Below are 19,263 nucleotides of genomic sequence, written 5' to 3'. Positions count from 1 at the left end.
GTCTATAGTTATTAAGTAAATGACTGTCTGAAATTCCCAAGGCTCCTGTCTCCTCTCCTGCCTGCCAAAGCAGATGCTCCACTGAGCACAGTGGGCAGCAGCTGTCTGGATGCCTTACAGAGATCTGCACAAAAAAGCTCCATGCATTCCTGACTCTGTTGCCAGAGTGGGTGCGAGCTCCCAGGCAGAGAGGGCCATGCCAGCAATCACACCCATTGCCCTGGGTATTCCCTGGCAATCAGGACTGCCCATGCTACTCCTGCCCACCCCTCCTGAGCAGAAAACACACTGTTCCATTCACCCCAAGCAGGAGGTGTAAAGATTCTCCTGTTCAGCTGGCAAGTGGCTTTCCCAACCCACAGCTCATTCCCTTTATGGTGTCAGCAGCTCCTCTCAGATGCTGCCCAAAGATGAGCGTGACCCAGTGTCGTGGTGTGGGGACTAGCTCCCAGTTCTGTCTGCAAAGAGGCCACATGGATTCACTGCCCATGGCAGGCAGAAGTCATGTTCCTTTGCTGCTGTGTCTCACTAGAGAGCACCCCCTGACACCTTACCCAAAGACCCTGAGGATTAAAAGATTTTTGCTTCCCAACAGCCAGTTGGTGATGTTTCCTCATAAGCCAAGGAGGCTGGTAAGAGCATTCAGCAGCAGCACAGACCAAAAAATCCCCATCTCTCCTCCACTGCCTGCCATTGATCTTCCCAAAAATCCACAGCAACAGGTAACATCCCAGCGTCTGCAGACACAGTCACTGCCTTGCTGGATGGATGGTGGGTAACAGGAGAAACAGCCACAGACCATGGGATTGAGGAGGTTTGGGTGGGACTGTCTTCTTAGATAGTAAAGCTTAGTGCATCTCCCAGGGCTCTGCTACTCCTGCTGCTGCAGGGATAACTCAGGGTTTGCACCAAGAACCCCCTCTACCCTGACATGCTGTGGGTGAAAAGTGAGGATTTCGCCCCTTAAAACAAGGCCCTGCCAGATGAGATGTTATTTTCAAGGATCAGTGATCCAATCTGCCATCTCCTTTGCCTAAAGACATTCTAAGATATTCTCAACTCCTCTGCACCTCCTCTCTTCTGTGCTCTTCTTCCCACCTGGAGCAGAGCACGAACTGGCAGGCAGATGGGCACAGCAATAAAACAAGCCACAAAAAAGCAGCATGAGGTTTGTCCCACGGGAGCGAGAAATGCTCCCAGCCAGGCAGCTCTCCTTTGAAGTCACACACTCAACCTTTCCCTAAAGTGCTCTCTCACAGATTAGTTGGCTCCCATGGGGGAAAGCCCCACATGGTGTAGCCCTGCCACCTTTCCACCAACAAGATCTAAAGATCTCAGAGGAACTGCCGCCTCTGCCATCTCTCCTGGGCAAAGAAAATTTAGGGAGAACCCATCCCACTCTCTCCCAGCAGACTTCTATCTTACAAGGCAGCCAAAGATTGAAACCTGAGCTGCTTCTCTAGGCCAACAAATCAACAGGGTAGAAGCAGACACAGGAATCCTCACACTTGCTACTAACTGAGTTAACATTCCTGCTTGTCATCAGTTTCCCCACTACCCTGCATGTTAAGCTGGGAACATCCTTCCATCTGGTTCATAAGACCTCACTGATTAGAAACTCAACTCCTCCCAAATCCTGAGAGGGCTGTTACTCAGATTCATGTAGGGAACAGTGAAACTTGAGGCATTTTGGTCATAGTGCTGCTGGATTGTGCTCCTTAAAACAAGGACCTCTCCATACAACCCAGTTACCAAAAGGGTTCAATCCTTTCCCAGGTTCAGGAAGGATCACAGAATCATCAAGGTTGGAAAAGACCTTCAGGATCTAGTCCAACCATCAACCCAGCAGCAATATAATGATCCCTAAACCAGATTCCCAAGTGCCACATCCAGATGTCAACGATGATGAGTCAATCCTTCCTCCCAGACTCTTCAGCTACACAATTCCTGTCTGGAATCAGCTCCTACTGTCTCACTAACAAGAGCATCTGCCAACTTCACAAGATCAGGTGTCTTTAAGGCATTCATATTTTGTTTTAGTTTACACCCCTCTTCTGTGATTTGAAGGAATTTTTGCACCCTGTCCATCTCCCTGGTATGATCTCAGCCCCTAAGCTGGTCCTAGCATCTTCCCCCCAAACCTCCATCCAGACAAGCTGGCCTGTCACTTATCTGTGCAATGCAGAGCTAACAGCTTGTCCATTTGAAGAGTATTCTCAGCATTTCCCTAGATTCCCCTTCCCTCCAACCCTAAGGGAACTCAAAGGGCATCTCCCATTTTTAGCATCTCTTCCAGCATTTGCGTAGCAGTTCCCTTTCAGCACGTGGTCTCCTACAACCCCCTTGCCCCACCTGTCAGCAGACCTGACACCCCTGGCTCTGGGCATATGGCAGTGCACCCACAGGCCTTCCCACCTTCCGATGCCAGTGCCATCCACTTTCCTTCTCACCCCATTTGTGGGGAGAAACAGCAACCACAGAACAGAGAGGCAGAGAGACACAGGCAGCCTGTGCTCCTGCTGCAGAAATGGGACAGTCTTCTGCCAAAGGATACAGGTATTGTGGAGCTGGCTGCAATGCCAGATTTGCCTTGTTTATCAGCTCATCTAATTTCAGGGAGGAAGCAGAGCTCTGCCAAACCCAAAGCTGCCCGAGGAGGGAGGAGGTAGCTCAGCTTAGCTCCTTCCCTGCCAGGGTCTGCTGTCTCCCACCAAGAGCAGCAGTAGGCTGGAGCACAAGTGGAGCTCGTGGCCACACAGAGACATGGCACGTGCCCCTTTCCAGCCACAAACAGGAGTAGCCAAGCCACAATGCAGCCGGCCTGATCACAGAGAGGGACAGCTCAGAAGAATCGACCACTGGAACCATGAAACTGTCCCAGCACCTCTGCCCAAACAGTCTAGCAGGGATGGACCAGAGGAGTGTAACAGGCAGACACAGCTCTACGTCATGTGCCCTCCCAGAGCTTCTCAGCCACACCATCCCCTTGGGAGTCTGGTTCACCGATATGAAATTCCACACCTCTATCTCACCTCTTTGCCACCACATCCTTAGCTTCACCCCTTAATGCTTTCCATCAGTAGTGATATTACTCATATTGCAGCATCCAGCTGCCTCCCACAATCCCCCAGCTTCTCCCTTCCAAGCTCTCTTACAAAAACCCTCAGGCAGTATTTTTTGAAAAAATCATCTTTCACAGCCTTTCCAAGTCCTGCCCTTTGCACCTCCCAGCAGACCCAGGTCTGGGTCACACAGATGCATCTCCTTCGCCTGGGGAGATGATTGTCCCTGCGAGAGGTGAACATGAGCTTCAAACCTCCGCAAAAGCCACCATTCAGGCAATGTCCTGCTTCCTCCAAAATCAATAACAAAACTTCCCTGACACCAGATGGGCCACGACATGGCATTGTGCCAAAGCACGATTCCCTAGCCAGACATTTAATTCATTACATTTCTGCTTCTCCATCATTTAGAAGAGCTGGTCTCAGTTACTGCCCCACAAGGTTCCCTACCCGGTATTTGCTATTAACTGTTTAAAGCAACTGTGACAGCTCAGCAAGAGGGTGATCCTCATTGTTTTTAGTACACATAACCTGACCATAAGGTGTTTATTGGATTAAACTGGAAGGTCATGTTAACCAGTGATTGAATTACTGATAACTAGAAGGTACTGTAATAAAGACAAGACCATTCCTGGGCTCCAATCACAACACATAGCATCATCCACACTAAAACATCTGCCAATGTTGGGAATCACAAGGGGCACTCTACTAAAAATGCAGCCAGGTCAGAAACTGTATCTGCTCTCCTTTTAGCAGTATAGAACAATAAGGCTTACTGCAAAAAAGTCATACTCCAGCTGATTGAAACTGCAGGGGGATTTCAGAGAGGCAAAATACAATTACTGGTGCTGGAACTGAGCCAGTTGGGGCTAATATACTAATCTTCCAGAAGAGCTAGGAGAAGTTATTATCCACGACTTCAAGACAAGTCCACACACACAAAAGAGATCACAGCCAAAAGAGAGACCCAAAGTAGCAAAGTGGTTAGGCCTCATTATTGTTGAATTTGCCTGAGGTACAAACCAGGCACCAAGGACTACAGCTGTTCCCAAACAGCCTCATACCTTATTCCAGCTCAGCACGTGGACTGCAACAAAGCCAGAATAAGCCATCCTCAGCCAAGCACCATCAGTCAGGGATAGCTGCACCAGGGTAACACCATGCCCAGAGAAACCCTCTGCCACGGGTCAGCCTTTGGCAGCAATGTCTCGACCGAGCTGGCTGGTCCCAAGACAGATCACCCAACGTGTCCCTGTCCACTAAACCAGGGCATAAACATGAGGCACCCCGGGAGCAGAGCTCGGGCAGGCGGCTGCTCAGCACTAAGCTGCTTATGGAGACAGTCTTTACCAGGTGCTTCATTTCATTAATGCTTGGCTTGAAGATGGTATTAAGAACTGCAGATCTGCTGTCAGTCTGGATGAAGAGGCAGCAGATTTCAGTAAGGATGAGAGATACCGGGATCTCTCTGGCCAGAGGCAAGTAATTCATCATGGAAGGAAGTGAATCTCACTATCAGAGAAGATGGAAGGTATTTTATTCCATTAGCTGGTCAGAAAACTTACTTTTCCTTGAACATAGTCTTTCTAACTTGTCTGTCCTACTATCCCTCATCCTAACTCTCCTGGGAATCCCTTCTGCTAATTACTATGAATAATTAAAAGATTAAAATTTCCTCCCCCCTCCCACAAAGCACCACATGCTGTCCTAGGAAATCACCAATCTATAAGACTAGTTTTGATAGCTCCCAGTACTTGGACTTCAAGTACCTTGAAGCTAAAAGAGCAGTCTCTGGCTGTAATGAAGTGAGCTTCATGCCAGCCCACTGTAACCCTGGAAAATGGGATGATGCACTCCAATCCTTGGGCACTCAGCTGTTGGGCAGGGGAGGAGAGGGACTAAATGCCCTCATGCACTAGACAGTCACAAGTCTTGTGCCCATTTTCAGGAGCCACACTTCCCAGGAATTAACGATTAGACTGCCTCAGCCTCAAGCCTTCGCTGGAAGAGAGGAAGGTGTGGGGCAGTGCATCCTGACTGAGCCAAAGGAGAGCACCAAGAGCTGCAAACAGGGAGCACTCCAGGGTGGATACACCACCATGTAACTCCTTCACCAAAAGCAAGGGATTCAAAGACACCTACAGTCCTATTGACTCCCATCTTCTAGCCCTAAAGCTGGATGAGATGTTTTATCTGTTGCCCAGGATATCTGTGTAGCAGTAGGAAACACAGAGGACTGGAAGCCTCCAGGCAAAACAAGATGGAGAAATGGGATGAAAGGAAAGGAGGATAGAAAGGGCCAGATGCAAGACCCTGCAGGTCCACTCTCTCTTCAGAGTTATCTGTGGCTCAGGCCAATCTGCTACCAAAGGTGAGGCAAAGCAGCCAAACCCAAACTACAACCTGAAAAGCTTCTGGGTTCCCTGGAAGCCTGAAAGGATGCAGAAGTAACAGGTTCACAGCTCCACTGACTTGCCTTTTGGCTGAAGTACAAATCACACACTTGCTTCTCTCCATAAGGATATGGCATCCAAATTCCCATCAGACCTAATCCATCTCTTCCACATGTGGCTCTGCCAGGTAGCAGCTGTGCATGGGGTGACACACATGCAAGTGCACACTTCTGTGCACCCTCAGACAGAATGAGACAAATGTCAGGGCCCTTCCGCAGGCTGGTGCTCACTGATGTCAATAGAGATTCACTGTTCCATAGCATAAATCAGCAAAAGCACATTATTCAGGAGAACCAGAGCCCCAGGCTGAGCTGTGCTCTGCCACTGGGAGTTTGTTCTCACTTTCTAATGGACTAACAGGTGGCCCTAGATGCCACATGTTTTCTAGAAATATTTTTAAAGGATGTTTTTTGTGCGCTTAGCAAAAAAAAAAAAAAAAAGGCAGCTGCAGATTGTTATTGCTTTTTAGCTCTTGCAGCCTCGAAGTCACACAAAGGCAGGGGAGTCTCCCTACACAGAGTTCAGAGGGACATAAAAAAAGGAGAGATGGAAATGACTAATACAGCTTTTGAATAGCAGGAGATCTGGCCTATCTGCAAGACCACCACCAGTTCAGGCCCAGTATTTTTATACAAACACAGTAAGAAGCCAGCACAGATCTCCTTTCACAGCAGGTAATTTTCTCTCTCTAGGAGTACAACAGTCCTGTTGTGTGCCTTGACTGATGCAGCGTTTCCAGTGTGTGCGCCTGGGACAGAGCTACCAACTATGCTGGGCTACACTTCACTGAACGAAATCTCACATAAGGAAAACTTACACCATAAACTTTTTTTTCCTTAAACAGCAGCTGTTTAAAACTGTTTAATGGGTTTATACATTGAAAATAACCTAACAGATGTCATCACACAGTTCCACAACGTATCACATGGCATCTGTCACACATGCAGCATGTAAGTTCCATTGGTTGTGTGCATCTCTCATACAGAGGCTTTGCATGACAGGAGAAGACTGCCCAATTTAGGGATGCTATTACGATATCCTTTTTTGTAAAATGACACACGGCAGGTTTCTAATTAAATTTTAAGTAGAAATGCACTCCCAGCTCTTGAATAATTCAAACTGTTCTATTAACCAAGGTTCTGAAATGCCATTGAGACATGAGCTCTGGACACAGCAATGGTCAGGGGAAGAAACAGCACTTGGAAGCAGAGCAGCGGTTAGCTGGGCAGCGGATAGGGCAGGGTACGCATAAAGGACAGCTGAAAGAGCACATCTGTTCCTGGAGGAAAGTACTGCAGGCGAGAACGGAAGGAGAGAGCAGCGTGTTCTGCATGCAAATGGGGCGAGACACGTGCAGGAGGCAAGGCTGGGTTCGGTACCCAGTCATCTCGCTCTCAATGCACAAGCACACGCTGTTCTCCAAGTCACGTCCAGATCTGTGAGGACATGCAGGTGCCTGCTGGCACACCAAGAAAAGCGCCGCTGAGCGCTGCCGGAGCCGAGAGCGGCTGAGCCAGAGCACAGCCCAGGGATGCGGCACCATCCGCCCGCCCCAGCATCGCTGCCCCGCTGCCCCACGGCCAGGCCTGCGAGCGCCCCAGGGCAGCGAGAGCACGGCCAGACACGTGTAGCAGCACCGCCAGTGAGCAAAGGGCTTCGGAGACCTAAGCTGGGATGGCCCTTGCCCCACAGAGCGTGCACTGTGCCTCAGTGGGCAACCCAAGCCATGGCTCTGCTGCAGCTCTCAGCCCTGTGTGAGCACAGGTGTTTTTTAAGGTCACAGAAACAGGAGCGGGGATAAAACGGGACTTGTGCTTTCTAACTGCAGACCTCAGTCAGACCTGCTGAGAGTGATACTGGATAAGGGAGGAGGGATAAGGCTGAAGCCTGGTCCTTGGGTAACACTTAATACATGCCCCACAAGACACTTAAGAGCAGGAGCATGTGAAATAATCTCCTAAGCTACTGGAAACCCTGCAATGTACCTCCTCCTTCCTCCCATCCCTCTCCCTGCAGGCATCTCAAAGCCAGTGAGGGGCTTGGGGAGAGACTACTGAGGGGACTCAGTGTTCTCACAAAAACACCCCACAGAGGAAAGCGAGCTCAAATGCCAATGAAACCCATTTTGGTCATGACTTCTCAGGAAGTAGCAGGACAGGGTAGGCAACAGGACAGCTGCCCAAGGGACAAAACCTGCGGTCTTCTCTTGGACCAAATCCCCACTGAAGCCACAGAGGGAGGAATCCAGAATTTGATCCAGGGAACCCAGCTCTGACCCAAACCCTAAGACAGCCTTGATCTCGGTTGGACTCTCGAGACCCTAAAGTTGTGCTTAATAGACAGCAACAGAAAAAAAGGAAGAGAGAAGAGAGCATAAAAGGGGGCAGGTGAAAGGAGGGCGTGAGGCAATGGGAAACTAGATGGAGGCAATGCTTTTCCCAGCTCATAGCAGCTCAGGAATAAAAGCTCAACTGTAACTTGGTTTCTAAAGCCTGTGCTTGCTCACGATTCACTGGGGACACATCAGGCACTGAGGTGAGAAAATAGAGCTGACGTTTAATCTCAGGCCCTCTTAGTGAGTTGTGTCAAAGCAGGAAGATAGACCCCTGCATCCTTCCACTTCCCCAGAGTCCCTGCAGATTGGAGAGGAAGAATGGGGTAAAAATATCTTACCTGTTGCTGGTCCCAAGTCCAGGCTGGAGTCATTGAGCTCTCCCCCATCTTCCCAGAAGTACTGTGGGGGCTGCAAGATCTTGGACTCCTCATTCTCCTCGCTGGCAAAGCCCGACCCTGGAGCAGCATGCAGAGAGCCAGGGGCAAGGTCCGGCTCTGCAGCCTCCGGGCTGGTTTGCTCGTGGGAATTCATGGCCTCCAAGTGGGACATCATAGCAAATTCCAGCAGGGAAGTTGATGTGAGGCCATCGGCAGTTGGGTCCTCTGAGGAGGCAAGGCAGAGGCACAAGGTCCCTGTATAACGACAGTAAACACACATCAGAGAGAGGAATGACACCCACTGGCTTGTCTTCCCCTTGAAGCCTGCTCCTGCCAAACCAACCTGCCCCGAAGATGGGCTGTGCTCTCAGCTGATGAGGAAAATTACAGTATTCTGGGAAACATCCACAAGCATGCAGAGGAGCATTCACATCCGGAGGAGCCTGTACCAAGCAATCACCCAGCCTGGGGGACCTCTCTTTCTGGGGTGATGATTCACCCTCTCTGAGGTGTTTTTGCCTCTTTAAAGGATGGGGTGCCTTGTTAATCACCCACCCTGGAGGGGAGGTGGAATGTCTTATACTTCAGCCATGAAACTCTGGCCTTGTAAAAACAGTGACAGTTTCTATCAGACTGTCCTGATCTGCAGCTACATTATATTCAGCTGGACTGATTCAAACCAATATTATTTACAACCAGTATTGATCATGTTTTAAATCTGTAGGGTAAAAATCTATTTTTTTTGTTTGAACTTCAACGCACTCACATTGTTGGTCTTCATAAGGAAGGGCTGACTGTTACAGGCAAGAATTATATTGTGACAACAGCAAACATCTACCCAACACTAAGCAGGGAAGCAAGCTGCATTTTGCACTTTTCTTTCAACATTATACTCTTATTATTTCCATTTTAACTATTAGAAGGATTGACTGACACTTCTTGATTCCTAGATGAGACTTTAATTGTGATTTGTGTCAAGGTACATTCACATGCATATTGAACTTCAATCAAAATGCAAGAAAACAGCACCTGGAACTTGGCTTTATTCAGCCGATAAATACCATTATAAATATGGAGGCATACGGAAAAAATAAAATTACCAAAAGCTGTTTTACATTTAAAACAGTTTTGTTAAGCAAGCAAAGTAACTAATTTGGGTGAACTGAACCATTTGCTTTGCAGCCCTCTATTATTCAGAACATCAAAACTAGAAGATCTCATCCTCTCACAGCTGATTTTTATTCATAATTAGAAGAAAAAAAGGACAAATTTTCTTGCTTTCTCAGCTCAGACTCAGTTTCTCAATTGTTAATGAACTAGTCACTGAACTGAACTAATTGAATAAGCTGAAATGAAGACTAATTTGGTATTTTTCTTTGATAACTGATTTTCTAGACAACAGAAATGCAGCAGCTCTAATCCATCTGGACTTCAGTCAAATATCTGATACAGTGCCTCATGCAGAATTACAAGAGACACAAGAAAAGACACCTATTAGCAGGAGAAGTGTAAGGCATTGGCTACACAAAAAATGACAGAGGCTTGTGCTGGAGGGAGGCTACTAGTGGAGTTCCTCAAGGTTTGTCCTTGGATCTGCTGTTCTATCACATTTTCATAAATGACCTTGGAACAAAAAGTAGGAACATGATAATGAAATTAGCCAAGGACACAAAGCGAGGAGACATCCTCACTACACAGAAAAACTGTAGGTACAGCTAGGTAATCTTGAGAATGGGAATAACAGAAATATTATGAAAAGAAATAGCATAAAGTGGTAAGTTGCCCCCTTGAGAACTAGCACAAAACATTTCTGATACAAGATAGGAAAACATCCATTAGAAATGTCTTAAGAGGAAAGAAACAGCTCTGAGATACCACTGGAATGCAGATGTGAAAATCCTTGCAGAGCCGTGAAGCATTAGAAACAGAGATTTTCCAAAGCACTGCTGAGACATCACCTGGGTGCTGCACACAGATCTGGATACACATGGCCTGAAATGATTTAAGCAGAGCTGAACTGCCTTCGGGCAAGGGCACAGAAGAGGCAACCTCCCAATGTTGCTTCCCACCACTGTGCCCTACAACTCCACATCCCAGAAGCACAAATCCAAACCAGGGCATGTGCTAAGATGAGCTATGGGGCAGTGGCAGATGGGTTGGCCCTGGTGCATTCATTGACAACATTGGCTTGTTGGCAGAAGAAGTCTGGGAGTCACTGCTCACCTGACAGACTGATTACCAAACCCGTCCTGGAGATGCTAGGAGCCAGAAATGCATTTCTTAAGTCTTCTGCCTGCTCTGACTCTCTCCACCTTCCTCCACTATTCTCTGAACTCAGCAAAATCCAATATTGGTTACCCTTTCCCATACACACTTGGGCCAGGCTTCAGCACTTCTCAATCTTGTTTATTTTTGCCCTATTGATCCAAGGCAAGATCAGCTGAGGCCTGAGCTGCAACAAAAAGGGAATGGCAAAAGAGGCAGATTATCAAAAAGGAAGGAAGCTGCTACAGCATCACAGAGCCAACCAAGCACCTCAGGGCATCTCTAGAGATGTGCTAGTTCTCAGGCCATGGACAAACAGTGAAGTCCACAGCTGGAATCGAGAACTCACACATCCCTTGTGCATGAGCACGGACCTGGGAAGACCTGGCCAAGCCAGCCCCGTGCTGACCCAGGGGTGCTCAGCAGGTTTGAATGCGAGCTTCCCCAGCTGACAGACAACACCTGCATCACTGAGCAGCCCACCAGAGAGAGCACTCATCTTGAGGAGCTTACAGCTTAAGCAAACATGACAGAGAGCAGCAACAAGGAGAAAAGAAATATATTCTCCAAGTTATCCAGCAAAGGAGAGCAGAAGAATAGGGAGAGACCATGGCAGGTCCAAGGCCACATGGAATATTTGGTTTATATGTGACTGCAACTGACTGCCTGGATCCTGAGCAAGCTCCTTATCCACCCCAATGCCTCAGTTTCCCCTGACTCCCATTAGCAGAGAAATGGCTGATGTGGCACACTATAAAACACATCCTGGGTCTCCCCAGCAGCAGGGCAAAGCCTCAAAATATACTTCTGCGCCAGCATCTACACCGCCTCAAACCTCTGTTTCCATCAGCTGCACCCTGTTTGGGCTGACTCCAGAGCTCAGCCACAACCCATCCCACCACTTCTACAACAGACATCTCATGGCAGGTGAACCTGGTAATCCAGAGAGCTATTTCCATCCATGTGGGAAGCTCGGATGCTGGGAGTTTGTTTACCTTCCTTTAACTCTGAAGTGTTTACCCAGTTAAAACCCCTTAAGCTGCATTATCTGGTTTACCGGGATGCTGCGCTGTCCTCAGCCCATGATAAAACTACACCACCTCATCCCTAAGAATGAGTCATGCACAGCCTGATCAAGACAGGTGTCTCCTGGGGCGGATGTGAGCAACACCTTGGGGCCTTATCTACAGGCACAGGATGCAGAGACTGGTCTGGGGGAACCCTCTGTTCCAGCACAGCCCAAATACCCCAGAGCTAACAGCACCACCACACCAGTACCTCTCCAGACACCATCCTGACACCACTTCATTCATACCTTCTGCACCAGCAGCAAAAATTCAAAGGCTTGGGGTGCCAAAAAGCAGCCCCAAGACTTGCCATCCTCCCCCTCTCTTTCAAGCCTCTCATAAAGGAGCTCCATGCAGCTGTCAACTCCATGGCAAAGAAAGAATCAAAGCATGAGCTGAGCTGGGAGGCAGGGGAGCACAGCTGAGAGAGGAAATCTAATGCCCAAGACCACAGTTGCAGGCCATTTTCCTCCTGGGATGGGAAACAGGGATTAAACAACTTCTATCAGCCATCAGTCTCCCGATTTTGTATTCTAAAAGGCAGATCAAGTGATAGGAATAAAGAAACAAATGAATAAAGCCCTGCAACTGTAGATGGGAGGGAGCAGGGAACGGAGCCAGGGCTCACCAGCTGCTTCAATGGGGCGTTTGTCTCTCATTTCTATTTTTGCGGCACCTCTGCGTAACCTGGAGGAGATGAGGCTCTGCATGCTAAAGAGGGCAGCCAGCCTTCGGGGAAACAGCAGGGCTGTGAGCACGGGAGGAAAAACCCTCCCAGAGCAGACAGAGGAGCGGCAAGAAAGGAGAGAAAGTGGGAGAGGTAGGTGGAGGGGGAGAGGGAACAAAGGCAGAGAGCACCAAAACCAGGATGGGAGTGCCCGCGCTGGCTGGGTGCTGTCCTGCTGCCAGCACCCACAGAGCTGACGTGTGGAGACAATGCAAAAGATGTTTCACCTCTATAAGGAGCAAAATGGGGCGATTCCTACAGCAGGGAATAATGCTGCAGTGTTACCTTTCTGAGGCCACTGAAAAAAAGCCAGCCAGGAGGATACAGATGAAACGAGTTTGCTAGTGCTGACCTCACTGACCCCTCAGAAAACAGTTCTAAGTCAAAGTGGCAAAGCTTGTTCTGTTCAGCTCAGCAGAGGATTCAGCATAACAGCCCCAGACAAGGAGATGAGGGAGTTCCACTCAACAGTGGGGAAAAAAAAATCTGAAGAAAGAGTATCTGCCATCTTTCTCACAAAGTGCTGTGAATTAGAGCATTTTCACAATTCTAAATAATTCTAAAAGAACCCCATAGTATTTTCCACGTTAGCTGACCAAGAATCACTTCATGCCTTTGCCACAAAGCAAGTCACCTCTCCGTGGGACAGGGCAGCTGTTTAAAAGCTCCCAAGTGGCCTATTGAACAGGACTGGAAGTGAAAGAGGAAATAAGTAATTTCTGTGTCCAGCTGAAATGAGAAGAGAGATTTGGGGAGATGAAATGGAATCTGGCTGTGACTGTCAGCCTTTAAAATTTTTTTGCTTTTAATTAATAACAAGCAAACCTCAATTTCTCTCCAAGGAAACATGCAATCATCCCTTAAGATGTCATCACATTGACTTGATCTATAGAGGGGCTGGAGTGCTCTTCAGTTTACCCAACAGAAGGTTGGTTTTACCTCTCCTTCCTGAGTGTTGTGGCTACACCACAGTGCCACGGAGGCAGGATCAGCCTGCTGAGAGGAAGAACATGAGGCAGGATCAGCCTGCTGAGAGGAAGAACATTTGCCTGGAGCACACCCTGATGTACCTGTCTGTCACCACCAACTAGCAGAGCCTGCACTCCCCATCCAAGCACACTTGTACAATGGGTACCACGGAGGGAGGTCAGAGCATCTTGGTATTGCCAACACAGCAGCCACAAGAATGTCCATCTGGCCCTGCTACCGTTGACCTTCCTTTCAAGCCCACCCCACACCCAGGAGCTACCCAACAATGTTATTTCCTAGGAGAGCTGGGTCAGGAATGGGTCATTTACTGATAATCAGTTAGGACAGAAACACAACGACCAGATGAGGGAAGCATCTGCCAGGGATATTCCCTCCCCCAGACCACCGTGCCTGGAAAGGCCGGGGAGCAAGGCCCAAGGGCAGAGAGGAGAGAGGCCCCAGGGCAGAACGGCCAACGGCACAAACCACTTCCAGAACATAGCAAAATGTAGGGTAATTTAAATAACAAAAAAGGATCCCAACCATGGCCAGTGGAGGAAGAGAAAGAAATGTTGTTTGACTGAGGGATGTCCAAGCTGATTCCCACACAGTCACCTGGAGCCTGTGCACTCCAAACCCTCAGCAGCTTGCACAGGGAAGCATATGGGATGACTGTGTATCAAACCAAGTTCTTTTGGTGCTCATTCAGAGTTACAGATCATACCTGTTCTGAGACACTCCACCTAAGAGACCTCTACCATTCCAGCTCCACACAGCCTTAAGGCTGCTCTCCCCTAGACTACTTACACACCCAGCCATGGCCCTAATCTCCGAGATAATTTCCAATTAGGGCTTCAGAAAACAAGATCAGACTGCCATCCTCCTCTGGTACTGCCAGCAACCAGGTCCCTTACTGAGCGTCCCTCTAAAACCATCCCCCTTCCTGTGGCTCCAGTACATTTTAGAAAGCAATAGAAAAAGCACTGGGTCTGCAGGGAGCACATACGTACCAACCTACACCAACACGAGGGTCAAGACACAAGGGAAGAAGCCCTTGCAATGGGACAGCTCTTTAGAGGGATGTTGTGCCAGCATCTTTAAGCTTTTACAGCTCCTTACAGCAAGCATAATGAGAGCTCCAACACCCAGCTGCAGGGAGTGTGTGCCTGCACGTACTGAGTGGGCACTACCTCGCAAAGAACGGCCAACATCTGCTCCCTTGGCATTTCAGCAGAGAACATCCCCAGCACACAGGCCCAGGTATATCCATGGGAAACAGCAAGGCACTGCCAGGGGATGCACCTGCTTTTGCAGGTAATTGCAGACGTGCCCTTAGGCAGCACTGGGGCCTGATGTCCAGGAGTGCTGGGCATCCTCATCCCCAGCGCCAAAATGAGTCAGGTCTGCTGTACTGAGGATCTGTAACATCAGGACTGCTCTAAACACCTCCCTCCATTTGTACACAGGAGACTCCATGCAAGCAGGTCACAGACCCTTCAACAAGCCTGCCTGTCCTCCCCCCTCCGCCCAACCATTCATGGCAGGACTCACAATCTCACTTGGTCTCAGTCTCCCCAGACTGTTTGCCTTCACTCCCTCCCCAGATTGTCTCGTAGCCTTCACACCTCCCTCCTCTGCTGCTGCAACGTCTGCTCTCCTCCACGATTCTCGCTATCGACAATGGCAGCTCCCAGCTCGGGGCCAGGGGAGACGCAGCTCCATGGGAAACAGCATTGGGTAGACAGTTCTACACAGCAGAAGTGAATTTTCTTTCTTCAGTCACCTTTATAGGCCTCTTCAAACAGCTCATGGGCCCCCAGGGGTTAACAGACCACAGGATGAAAGCCACTGATCTAAGAGAAAAACCACAGCCCACAGACTTCTTTGCCCTCTCATAGGCCCAAAGCATTTCATCTGTCTCACCAGGCCTGTGCTTCCTCTTCTCACTCTGCCCCAGCCTGGACTCCGTACCCCACAGTGCTCAGCCTGATTTCCACCACACTAAATAAAGGCTTGTGGCTGCTTCTTCTGCAAGGGCTTCCTGCCCAGGCAGAGCAAGCACTACCTCAGGTGCCTGAGTGACTTCCCTTGAGACACGGTTGCCTATCAAAATGTAACTGAAACCTTTACACCTCAAAAGGTCTTTAAAACTCCTGGCACAACACTGAGCACAAAATGGTTACACTCTACTCCAGCCCCTGCAGCAGAGCAATGACAACCATCCTGCCACACACCGCACCTCCAAGATGCTCCACTCTCCAAACAGCCTCATGCATCCTAGGTAAAAAAAGCTCATGCAAAGGTTTAGTGGTCCCAGGGCACATATATGGGTTCTGACTACCTTCACAACACCAGGCAGGACAAGAAGAGCCATGGTTGCAGTTGGCATATAGAGGGAGGGCTGCAAAGGTGGTTTCCCAACACTAACAAATTAATCCCAACCAAGAATGTACATCCAAAGCCTGGTAACCACAACAGGGCTTCACCAGGCACTGGGACAGTGGGGGGGCTGATCTGAGCCCCAGCAGGGTGTACCTTCCTTGCCAGCATCCCTGGCCCTCTGAACAAACCAATACACGTGTTTGCTTGGCCTCGGTGCAGGCTGCGCTCGTGTGGCTGACAAATAGCCTCTCTCCATTCTTTTGGGATTACGTGTTTCAGTAGTGCCCTGGTTTCGACAAACAGCCAGCAAGAACGAGGAGTCAGTTCACCCAAGCACCAGCTGCAAGCCATGATGCACCTTCTTCCAGCCCCTCTGCCCCGGCCCTGCAGCGGGGCTGTCAGTGCTTCTGCTGCTCACCCATGTACCTATAAAATGCCGGAGCTTCTTCCATGCAGAGTGAGTGGGAAAACTTCTGTGCACTCTGATCTCCAGCTCATCGCCAGCAGCTTCCCCTTGAGGGCTTAATGTAGTTATTTCTACCCCTGATGCCTACAATTAAATGAACATTTCCTTATGGCAGCGAGGCGGCCAAGAAAAAACAGACAACAGGGAATTTTCATTCATCCTGATCTATACTCACTCATCTCTGGCTTGTTCACACAATGCTAACAAGACATCTTCTAAGCAGGCAGAAAGAGAAAAAAAACCTTAAATAGCCCACATGCAGACAAGCACCTGGGGAGACAAAAAGAGGAAGGAGACCAATTCCCTCCTTCCCTCCCTGCAGCATTTTTCTACTTGCAAGACCAAAGGGGCTCAGATACCCTAGAGCCTGGAGAGATGTTTCCACACTCTGCCAACAGATTTGTGCTGCCTGGTGGTCTGATGGGACCTTGATGAGGCACATGCCCCATTTCAGCACATCCTGCAGGTCTGTGGAGGCTCCCAGTCCAGGGAAACATGTGGGGAACCACACACAGTCAATCCAGTTCTTTCTCAGATATTAACTATTGCTGTCCTGTGGGACTGGAGAAGTGAGGCCAGAGTGCACTGAATTATTTCAGACTGGAACTGATCCTGAACCACCGAACAAAGCTCGGTGAACCGAACAGAGCCTGATGTACAAATTCCCAGCAGTCTGCATCTCCACTTCTGTCCTCCCATCTAGGCAGGAGCCCAGTTGGCTGGGGACGCCTGGCCAGCTGAGTCCAGCCCCACAGTGCTGCCACAGCCCACCAGGATTACAAATTTCACTGGGCTAGGAACTGAGCTGTCCCTCGGAGCTGCTCCTCACCTCCCACCCCTATGCCTCTCCCTGCTAGGGCAGCAGAGAGGATCACAGGGAAAGCCAAGGACCCGAATCCTCCGTATCACCACCAGCTGGACAACAGTACTAGAAAGTTTCTAGCAGCCTCATCAGAATAGGAAGCATATCCTCCCCTCAGCACAGCAGTACCAGCGGTGGTCCTTTTGGCTGCCACATTTTAAAACCACCATGAGGTCCATCTTCCTGTGCAGAGCAAATGTAGCTTTCAAGCTATGGGGATGGGGCCAACCCTTGCTGGCAGATTGGCAGGGTGGGAATGTGTTAGCTCCCCCCCTCACATCTTACACTCTTCTCTGGAGGAGGCAGAGGTTTGGCTGAATTTGGGGACAGGGCTTTCCTGCTGAGATGCGGCTGAAGAACCTTTGCCAGCTGTGCCCAAGGTTTTCCCTTAATGTGGACAACCTGCCTGGAGGAAGCCACAGAACTGGCTCCCTGCTCAGCTCTGGAAAGACTTACTGCTTCTGTGCCACAGAGTATTGGCACAAAACCCCAACAGGTTTTCAGATCCATTTTGCTCTTTAAGCTCACTATTGTTTGCAAACCTAAAAGGCTTTATGTCTTCTCTTTAGGGAGCCCCAGATGACAGAGACTCACAGCCCATGGACAGAGTGTCTCCACAGATGACACATTTCCCCATGAACGTTTTCAGGAGATTGGGGTAATAGGAGAGATGTGCCAGGGGACTGGATGTCACTGTATCACAGCTCGGTCGTGCTGGAAGACAGTGACTGGTTGGTAAGTCAGCCCTTCCCTCCCTGCCAGAATGACTCAAGACAAAGACTCCCCCACACTTCACATGTCCCCGTTCAGAACTCCTGTTCCACAATAACCAGATTTCCGTACAAAGGGATGGATTAGGGAGGAAGAGGACAATCTCAGCCTCACGGGTCTTTGGGGGATCCCTTTGTTGGGAAATTTCCCCAGACTATTTAAAAATAGAAGCAGAGCCTTCATAACTATTCCAAATATAATTATTCCTGCACTTAATTGCCTTTCCCTGGCACCCTACCTCTCCTCCAAATTTCAAGAGGAGGCTCTTGGAGAAACGCGGAGCAATTTGTGGTTGTTCCGTTCTTTGTATCAGTTTCGCGGTAGTTCGCAAAATCACCACGACGCCAGACGAAGCCATCGATACCCGGCCGGGCGGTCTGGGGCAGCGCTGCCGCAGCCGAGGCTACCCCGGCCGGGCCGGGCCGGGCCGGGCCATGACCACCCACCCCCCGCTGCCGGTGCCCCACGGCGTGCGGGGTCCCCGGGGGTCCCGCGCCGGTGCCCCATCTCCGGGGCAGGAGAGCCGGGGGAGCTCCCGTCCCCGCGGGGTGTAACCCACGTGCACGCAGCCCGCCATGCCGGGAACGCGGGGGGCCCTGTCAACGCCCGGGGGTCCCGCGGCACACACCGGCTGCCCCAGGGGGCTCTGATGCCCGGGTGGGGGGCAGTGCCCGGCACACAGGGAGAGCTCCGGGGTCGGAGACTGGGAGCCGGCTCAAGTCGCGGTCCCCGGGCTCTGTGGTGCCTGCGGGGAACAGTGGGGTGATGGAGACCTGCCTGCTGCACAGGTCCCGGTGCCCCGGACCCATGGTGGACCGCTGTTCCCCGGGGCGGGGGGTGAGCAGACCCGGCTCCCGCCGGGGGTCCCGGTGCCCGCGGAGGGGATCGACACCCACCCGCCGCCCAGCCCGCCGCGGGGGGTCCCACCCCGGCCCGTAGGGATGGCGGCGACCCCCGCCTCGGCAGCCTCACTCACCGGCGGCCAGAAGCAGCAGCAACGCCGGGGCCCGGTGCAAGGGCTGCATGGCGGCGGCCGCTGCCCTGCCGCGCCGCCTCTTCACGGGGAGCGGGGCCGCCCCGCCGCCCGCCGGGCTCTGCCCCTCGCCGCCGCGCCCGCCCGCCGCCCGGCCCCGCACCGCATCCCGCCGCCCGGCGCCGCCTCCTCCCGCCGCCGCTGCCGCCGCTCCGGGGGCGGGGAACGGGCGGGGGGGTCCGCACTGCCCGCCGGCTGCGCGGACGGAGCGGCGGGGCAGGGGCGGAGCGCAGCCCTGCGTTTGCTCCTAATTTCTGGCTGCGGAGCCGCCCCCCCCCGGGCCGGAGCCCCCCGGCCCGCAGGGCCCCGCACGCCGCCCCCGGTGCCCACAACGAGTGCCGGCGGCGTGGCTGCTTGCGCCGGGCGCGGGTGATCAGTCCCGGCCGCGGGCAGCGGGGATGCGCCGGAGGCAAGGGCAGAGCCCCCGGGAGGGCAGCTCCCTGTCAGCCGCAACACCGGGGCCGGCAGCGACGGCCCCCAAACCAGAGACCCTC

At 51.1% G+C, this 19,263-nt stretch overlaps 1 protein-coding gene across 1 annotated transcript in view; it reads right to left on the bottom strand.

Moving 5' to 3' along the window:
- Positions 1 to 18,829, bottom strand: part of PODXL2 (podocalyxin like 2) — a 32,397-nt gene extending 13,568 nt beyond the window's left edge. The window contains exons 1-2 of the mRNA XM_032120817.1: positions 18,713 to 18,829; positions 8,189 to 8,482 (exon numbers count right to left, since the gene is read on the bottom strand). Coding sequence (XP_031976708.1) covers positions 8,189 to 8,482; positions 18,713 to 18,761 — 343 coding nt within the window. The 5' untranslated portion in view covers positions 18,762 to 18,829. The remainder of the gene's footprint in view (positions 1 to 8,188; positions 8,483 to 18,712) is intronic.
- Positions 18,830 to 19,263: the final 434 nt, after the last annotated feature.

Source organism: Corvus moneduloides, chromosome 11 (genome assembly GCF_009650955.1).
Source record: "Corvus moneduloides isolate bCorMon1 chromosome 11, bCorMon1.pri, whole genome shotgun sequence".
Lineage (NCBI taxonomy): Eukaryota > Metazoa > Chordata > Aves > Passeriformes > Corvidae > Corvus > Corvus moneduloides.
Note: the sequence above shows the minus strand (reverse complement) of the source record. Positions and strands in the feature narration are given on the sequence as shown.